Below are 8,549 nucleotides of genomic sequence, written 5' to 3' on the forward strand. Positions count from 1 at the left end.
CCGGCTCCCGCCCCACAGTCCGCGCGCCCTCGAGCTCGCCCTGAGTCTCGACAGAGGAGCCCGCCTCCACCGCGGGTGTGACAATGGCCAGGCTGAGGTGGGCGGAGTGGGGGCGTGGCTTGGGCGGGACTCTGCAGTAACGGGCGTCGTGCTCGACCAACGAATACACAGAAAGGGCAGGGCGTCCGCGGTGCTGGCCCCGCCCCCTCCCCAGGGAGGAGGAGACAGTGAGCGTGGAAGGGGCGGGGCCAAGGCAAACAGCTCAGTACAGGCGTTTAGTAAATCTCAGTACGTGCTGGCAAATCTGATGGCGAAGGAGTTACATAGACATTTGCTGGGGCTGCTGTATGCCAAGTCCTGGAGACAGCAGCGAGATAAAAAAATTTTCGTCAATTCACTGGAATATTTACTGAGGAGCATTCCTGTCCGACAAATGTGAATACTATAAGGAGTCCCTGGGTGGCGCAAATGGCTAAGTGCACTAAAGGTTGGAAGTTCGAACCCACCCAGAGGCGCCTCATAAGACAGGCCTTAGAAACTGCTTCTGAAAGGTCACAGCCTTGAAAGCCCCATGAAGCAGTTCTATTCCACACGCGTTGAGTCACCATGAGCCAGAATCCATTCAACAGCAAATAACAACAACGAGGTACCTGCCCTCAAAGAATGCCCAGTCTAACATTGATAACAAGCTACGTTTACATTGTTACTGGGAAGACTAAATCTATTGACTATCTTAAAACAAAACAAAACGTTGCTGTCGAGTGGATTCCCACTCATAGCAAAGGACAATATATATCAAAATTTAAAATCTACCTAGGTAGGAATCTAGCAATTCCCACCTCCAAGAATTTAAAAAGATGAGCCTCCCACCTCTGCTCAAATCCATTTGTGCAAAGATTTGCACGTTGCAGCATTATTTGCCAGAGCAAATTTTCAGAAATAGCCTGGATAAGAAATTGCTTGAGAAATTAAGGTATACATACAACGGAATATCATTGCAGCTCTTCAAGAGAATAAGATAGATCTATATGAAGTGATATAATGATCTCCAAGATACAGTGTAAAGTGAAAAAATGCACAGAATGCCTTGTTTGGAATGTTAGCATTTGTGTAAAAGTAATATGGAGAGAGATTTACGATTTGCCTGTGTATTGACTATCTCAGGAAAAATACACAAGAAACTCGAAAAGGAACGGGGGCAGGAGTGGGAGAGAGACTCTTTATTCCACATCCTGTTGTATTATTTGTATTTCCATCATGGGCAACCCTGCTAGTATTTGTAATACTGGTAGCATAGCTTCCAGCATCACAGCAACACGCAGGCCACCAAAGTATGATAAACTGACAGACGAGTGGTGGAGTACTGCCTTATTCCCCCCCAAAAAGGGGGGGAAAATTTATACATAGCTACCAAGGAGCCACCAGACCTGCCATGAAGGGCATTGCAGGTTCTAAAAGACTTTCCCAGAAGATGTCTCCTAAACTGAAGGATGAGGTGGCATTGCCCGCCCAAAGTGGAATCCCTACCAAGCAGATGGGGGGCATGAGCAAAGGCAGGGAGCTCAGCAGTTCAGTGCTGCGGGCACACCAAGTACTGAGAAGAGTTAAGGCTAGGGCAGCAGCCATACCAGCTCTGCACAACCTTTGGTAACTTAGGAAGGCGTTTGGGAATCATCCTGAGGGCAACAGGGCAATGAGGGTTTCAAGTTGGGGAGTAACAGGGTCAGATCTGAAGCTGAAAATTATGTGTGCAGCAAAATGCCTCAGATATCAGACTTGAGGCAGAGACAGAGAAAGGGGAATAGGGAAAAAGGGCAGGGTGGGGTTGAAAAAGAGGCCATAATATTAGCAAACTTGAGGGGCTCCTTTGCCGTGAGGGAGCCAAGGATGTTTCTAGGGTGACTTTCGTTTCTCTTGGAAGGGACTGAAGGAAGACAGTACCTCAGCTTTCCCGAGGAAAACGGAGAAGAGCAGGAATCAGGAATCCCGGTCCTGTAGCCTGTGGTCAAGCTCAGGACAATTTTTTAGCAGTTTCATTTAAATAGTTCCTTTTTCTGAAAATATCCTTTCCAGAAAGGCCACTTGGGTGGGGTGGGTGTTAAGGAGGAGGCCTTTAACTATGTGGAGTTTGTTGAATCCTTGATGTGGCAGACACTGAAAGTTGACTGATGCAAGCTCCATCCACATCCCCCTCTGTCTAGCCACCATCCAGTCAACCAAACTCGTTGCTGTTGACAGAGTAGAACTGCCCCATAGGGTTTCCAAGGAGCAGCTGGTGGATTTGAACTGCTGACCTTTTGGTTAGCAGCCAAGCTGTTAACCACTGCACCACCAGGGCCCCAGCTTCCAGCTAGGAGCTGTCAAATGCATTACCTCTGGCCAATAAGATATAAACCAGCTGGGGGGGATTTCTAGCAAGGTTTTTGATTTCCTTATAAAAATGGACAGGCTCATCACAAAAACCTTTGTTCTTTGTCTTTCACACTTTTTCCTACAGTCTAGAACATGAACACAGACCCTGAAGATACAGCAGACATCTTGTCACTATCTACTGTTACGTAACAAATCACCCAAAAATTTAGCAGGTTCAAAAACAAACATTTATTATCTCACAGTTTCTGTGGATCAGGAATCCAGGTGTGGCTTTGCTCAGTGCCTCTGCTTTTGCAGTTTCATCCGAAGTTTGACTAGGGAGAGATCCGTTTCTAGGCTCACTCACATGGTTGTTGGCAGGCCTCAGTCCCTCACCACATGGGCCTCTTCACAGGACTGCCTCACAACATGGCAGCTGGCTTCCCCCAGAGCGAGCCATCTGAGAGAGAACAAGAGACAACACCCAAGACAAGCCACAGTCTTTTTATAACCTAAGATCAGAAGTGGCAACCCATTGCTTCTACTGTTTTCTATTCATTAGAAGCAAATCAATTTGTCTAGCTCACATCCAACGGGAGGGGATTACACAAGGGTGAGAATACCAAGAGGTAGAGATCATTGAGGGCCATCTTAGAGGCTGCCTACCACAGGTGTCATGTAAGGGAATAGTGGCCAGTTCACTAAAAAGGGATCAAGCCTGGGTTCCCAAAAGAATTGTTGAGTAGCTAGCTACCCTAGTGCCGACCTGCCTCTCTGCAGATTTATTATGGGGAAAAAAAACCATTGCCGTAGAGTTGATTCTACTCCACTCACTGCGACCCTACAGGATAGAGCAGAACTGCCCCATAGGGTTTCTAAGGCTTGTAATCTTTACAGAAGCAGACTGCTACATCTTTCTCCCACAGAGCCGCTGGTGGATTCGAGCCTCTGACCTTTCAGTTAGTAGCCGAGTGCTTAAACACACACCACCAGGGCTCCTTTGAGAGGGGGGAATGACCCACAATAAGATACTGTTCCACACCCTCCGGAATGGATTAAAATTAAAACGACTGAAAACACCAAATGTTAGTACGATTGTAAAGCAACTGGAAATCTTACGTAAAATGGTACAATTACTTTGAAAAAAGTTCTGATAAAACTAAACATACACATAGTCTATGACCCAGTATTTCCAATCCGAGGTATTTACCCAAGAGAAACTGAAAACATGTCCACAAAAAGACCTGTGCAAGGATATTCATAGCAGCTTTATTCATAATAGACCCAAACCTGGGGAAAAATGTCAAACAGGTAAATAAACAAACTGTGGTATATTTTCAATGGAATACTCATCAGCTTTAATAAGGAACAAAATGACATACACAACACGGATCTCAAAAACATTATGCTGAGTGAAAGAAGCTTTACACAAATGAATGTACTGTATGATCCCATTTATATGCAGTTCCAGAAAAGGCAAAACTACTCCACAGTGGAAAAAAATCAGAGCACAGTTGCCTCAAGGGGCAGAGGTGGAAATTAACTGAGATGGATATGAAGGAGCTTTCTGGGTGTGGGTAATAGTTTGTATCTTAATAGAGGTTTGGGTTACATAAGCGTTTGCATTTATCAAAACTAACTAAATGGTATGTTTAAGATCTGGGCATTTTATTGAATTTAAGTATTACCTCAAGCAAGAATCAAAAGCAAATATTGAACTTCAGTTAATGATATATATGCTGAAGTATTTAGGGTGAAATGTGCTCATGCCAGCAACCTACTTTGAAATATATGGATTTATGGATAGATAGGGATATAGTAGAGGGGTGGACAAATGATAAAGCAAGTACATAGTAAAATGTCACTGGTACAGTTTAGGTGGTGGGCATATGGGTGTTTACTGGAAAATTTTTTTCAAGTATTTTGTTTGAAAACTTTCATAAGATATTGGAAACCAAACCTACTTTTTAAGCCACTGTTTCACTGTTCATTAGGTTTTCAATTATTTGCTGTCAAATATATTCCTCACTTACAGAAAGAAGGGTTTCTTCCAAGTGGATAAAATTTGCCTTTACACTTATACATTCATTCAACAAATATTTACTAAGTATGTACTACATGCTGAGAAGTCCTGGGTGGTGCAAATGGTTGACATGCTCAGCTGCTAACCGCAAGCTTAGAAGCTTGAGTACACTCAGATGCCTTGGAAGAAAGTCCTGGCAATCTACCGCTGAAAAATCAGCCATTGAAAACTCTGTGGAGCACAGTTGTACTCTGACACACATGGGGTCAGAATCTATTTTATGGCAACTGGTATATCTGGATCTTGTGCTCTTGATAAGGATACCATCAAGTGAACAAAACAAAGTCCCTGCCATTGTGAATTTTATAATCTAATGCAAAAGACAGACATTAAGCAAATCATCATACATATAAATATATGATTACTGTAATCTGAATTCTAAAGGAATGATATCGGGATTCTAAGGCCATTCAACAGGGAGACCTGACCCGTGGTGGGTGGGGAGATTGGGAAAGACTTCCCTGAGAAAATTTGCATGATGGATAGAGTTAATGAGAAGAGAGGTAGCAAATCTTTCAGGCAGAGAGACTAGCATGGGCAAACGTCCTGAGGTAGGAGGAAGTGAAAGAAGGCTTTGTGCCTGCAGCACCAACAGGAAGAGAGAATCTCGATGCAAGAGCAGAGCCTGCAAGGCCAGCAGGGCCCAGGAGGTCTTGGGTGGCATGCTGCGGCCAAGCGCCAGAGAAGTCCACTTTCCACTGGCTTGTGGTATTTCTGAATTTACTCCAGATCTTTCAAGCACACTATTAAAGTGGCTGTAGGTGTTCTACTCTCACAATACACACTTAGACCAGGCAGGGGCTTCTTCAGTGTGTTATGATTTGAGGAGGTAATGGAATGTGTGTCTCATTGCCTCTATGAACTGCTGACTCCTCTGCTATAAGACCAGAACTGGATGGTGCTTGGCTACCACTACTGAAGGTTTTGTTCAAAAATTCTATACAAGAATCCTGATCAAAAGGGGGAAAATGGCAAACAGAGTTTAAAATGACCAACAGAGTTTAAAATGACCATGGAATCCAGATTTTCTGGAGCCATTGAGGCTAGGTGAACCCTTGAAACTACTGCCCTGAGATAATCTTTAAACCTTAAACCAAAACTAACCCCCTGAAGCCTATTTTAAATCAAACGATAGTTTAGTTTTACTTAGTAAAGAATGTCTGCCTTGAGCATTGTGTTCTTTTAAAGAATTATCTATATGTGATCAAACTGACAACAGCAATTCAGAAGGTTAGACAAGAAGCTTAGGGGGCTGTGAGTTTATGCTAATGGTGGAGGAATAATTTGGAAAAGGATAGTGAGAATTGTTACACAACTTTAAGACTGTACTGAATGTCACTGAATTGTACATGTAGAAATTGTTTAATTGGTGTATATTTTCCTGTGTATATTTTCACCAAAAAAAAACATTGTAAGATACTATGTGTTATGTGATTGATGAACCAAAATGGCTATTCAAAGCCATTTTTTGTTCTCTCTTGTAATTAGGACCCAAGCTACCTAAGGGACACTGGGGGAAGAAAGATGTGTCTTTATTTCAGGACACAAAAGTTCGACCAAGAAGCCTTTAAAAGCCTTAATTTTATCTTATATTTTATGGAAGAGGAAAATGAGAGCATTGAAATGCTTGGCTGGTCTTCATGTGCAAAAAAAAATTCTCATTTTTCTTACAAATCCAAAAGTAGCTCCTAAATGTAAAGCTTTAGTTTCCATTTTTCCAAACAGTGGAGAGATGTGAAAGTTTCTGTTTCACAATGATGAAAATACAGTTATGCTGTGTTTATTCTGTTTACATTTACCTTCCATACTTCCAAAAAGGAATAGGCTATAATTTTTTAAAATGATACAAATAATTGTCAAAGAGAAAGAAGACAAGCAGCTCATCTGTGTGGCTAACAAAGAATGGGTCAGGGAGTGCTCAATGGAGAGAAGTCAGCGTGACTCAAGACGCCAGGCCTCCCTTACAGCCAGGGAACTCTGGACAGTCCAAGCCAGGAACCACCTTCACTCAGCACTGAACCCTGCCCACGAGCTGCCCTGGACACTGAGGGGCTTCCAGCAGCCTCCCACACTTTTCCTCATTTGCGTTTTCCTTTCACAGTATTAACTACCGCTTACTGGGCACCTGTGTGCCTTGTCCTTTACATTGCCATTGTTTCTCCCCAAACCCTGCGAGGTAGTACCATGGCCCCCCGTTTGCAGTTAAGGAAAGTGAGGCTCAGGAAGCATATCAGTCAGGAATCTTGCTTTTGCTGAAATGGGAAACCAAACTCAAAGGGTATTTATTGGCTCATATAGCAAAAAAAAAAAGATCACATGAGTTACAGGCACAGCTGGATCCATGTGCTCACAGAGCCGCAGGCCCCATTTCTGACTCAAGTCTACACTCCTTGTTGGAGGTGGTAAGGAAGACCACCTGTGTTGTTCTGTTGTTAGGTGCCGTCGAGTTGGTTCCGACTCATAGTGACCTTATGTAATACAGAACGAAACACTGCCCCGTCCTGCACCATCCTCACAACTGTTATGCTTGAGCCCATTGTTGCAGCCACTGTGTCAATCCATCTTGCTGAGAGTCTTCCTCTTTTTCGCTGACCTTGTACTTTACCAAGCATGATGTCCTTCTCCAGGGACTGGTCCCTCCTGATAGCATGTCCAAAGTATGTAAGACATAGTCTTGCCATCCTTGCTTCTAAGGAGCATTCTGGCTGTACTTCTTCCAAGACAGATATGTTCATTCTTTTGCCAGTCCATGGTATATTCAATATTCTTCACCAACACCATGACTCAAAGGCATCTATTCTTCGGTCTTCCTTATTCACTGTCCAGCTTTCACATGCATATGATGCAACTGAAAATACTATGGCTTGGGTCAGGAGCACCTTAGTCTTCAAGGTGACATCTTTGCTTTTCAACACTTTAAAGAGGTCTTTTGCAGCAGATTTGCCCAACACAATGAGTCTTTTTATTTCTTGACTGCTGTTTTCACAGGTGTTGAATGTGGATCCAAGTAAAATAAAATCCTTGACAACTTCAATCTTTTCTCCATTTATCATGATGTTGCTTATTGGTCCAGTTATGAGGATTTTTGTTTTATGTTGAGGTGTAATCCATACTGAAGGCTGTAGTCTTTGATCTTCATCAGTAAGTGCTTCAAGTCCTCTCCACTTTCAACAAGCAAGACTGTGTCACCTGCATATTGCAGGTTGTTAATGAATCTTCCTCCAATCCTGATGCTCTGTTCTTCTTCATATAGTCCAGCTTCTCAGATTATTTGATCAGCATACAGATTGAATAAGTATGGTGAAAGGATACAACCCTGACCCACACCTTTCCTGACTTTAAACCACGCAATATCCCTTTGCTCTGTTCAGACAACTGCTTCTTGATCTAGGCACAGGTTCCTCATGAGCACAATTAAGTGTTCTGGAATTCCCATTCTTTGCAATGTTATCCATAATTTGTTATGATCCACACAATCGAATGCCTTTGCACAGTTAATAAAACACAGGTAAACATCTTTCTGGTATTCTCTGCTTTCAGCCAGGATCCATCTGACATCAGCAATGGTATCCCTGGTTCCTCGTCCTCTTTTGAATTCGGCCTGAATTTCTGGCAGTTCCCTGTCAATATACTGCTGCAGCCGCTTTCAAATGATCTTCAGCAAAATTTACTTGAGCGTGATATTAATGATATTGTTCGGTAATCCCCACATTCGGTTGGATTGCCTTTCTCGGGAACAGGCATAAACATGGATCTCTTTTAGTCAGTTGGCCAGGTAGCTGTCTTCTGAATTTCTTGGCACAGACAAGTAAGCACTTCCAGTGCTGCACGCATTTGTTGAAATATCTCAGTTGATATTGAGTCAATTCCTGGAGCCTTGTTTTTCACCAATGCCTTCAGTGCAGCTTGGACTTCTTCCTTCAGTAACATTGGTTCCTGATCATATGCTACCTCTTGAAAGGGTTGAACATCAACCAATTATTTTTGGTATAATGACTCTGTGTAGTGTGTTCTTCCCTTTTGGTTTTCTATCTCCAGCTCTTTGCACATGTCATTATAATACTTTACTCTGTCTTATCGAGCTGCCCTTTGAAATCTTCTGTTCAGTTCTTTT

General features: G+C 42.9%; 1 protein-coding gene across 1 annotated transcript in view; it reads right to left on the bottom strand.

Annotated features, from left to right (window-relative positions):
• The window catches only part of CUNH16orf87 (chromosome unknown C16orf87 homolog), a 37,381-nt gene extending 32,282 nt beyond the window's left edge, over positions 1-5,099 (bottom strand). The window contains exons 1-2 of the mRNA XM_023726786.1: positions 5,025-5,099; positions 17-151 (exon numbers count right to left, since the gene is read on the bottom strand). Of these exons, the coding sequence (XP_023582554.1) occupies positions 17-151; positions 5,025-5,099 (210 nt within the window). The remainder of the gene's footprint in view (positions 1-16; positions 152-5,024) is intronic.
• Positions 5,100-8,549: the final 3,450 nt, after the last annotated feature.

The sequence above is a fragment of the Trichechus manatus genome, unplaced genomic scaffold (assembly GCF_000243295.1).
Source record: "Trichechus manatus latirostris isolate Lorelei unplaced genomic scaffold, TriManLat1.0 scaffold00014, whole genome shotgun sequence".
Lineage (NCBI taxonomy): Eukaryota > Metazoa > Chordata > Mammalia > Sirenia > Trichechidae > Trichechus > Trichechus manatus.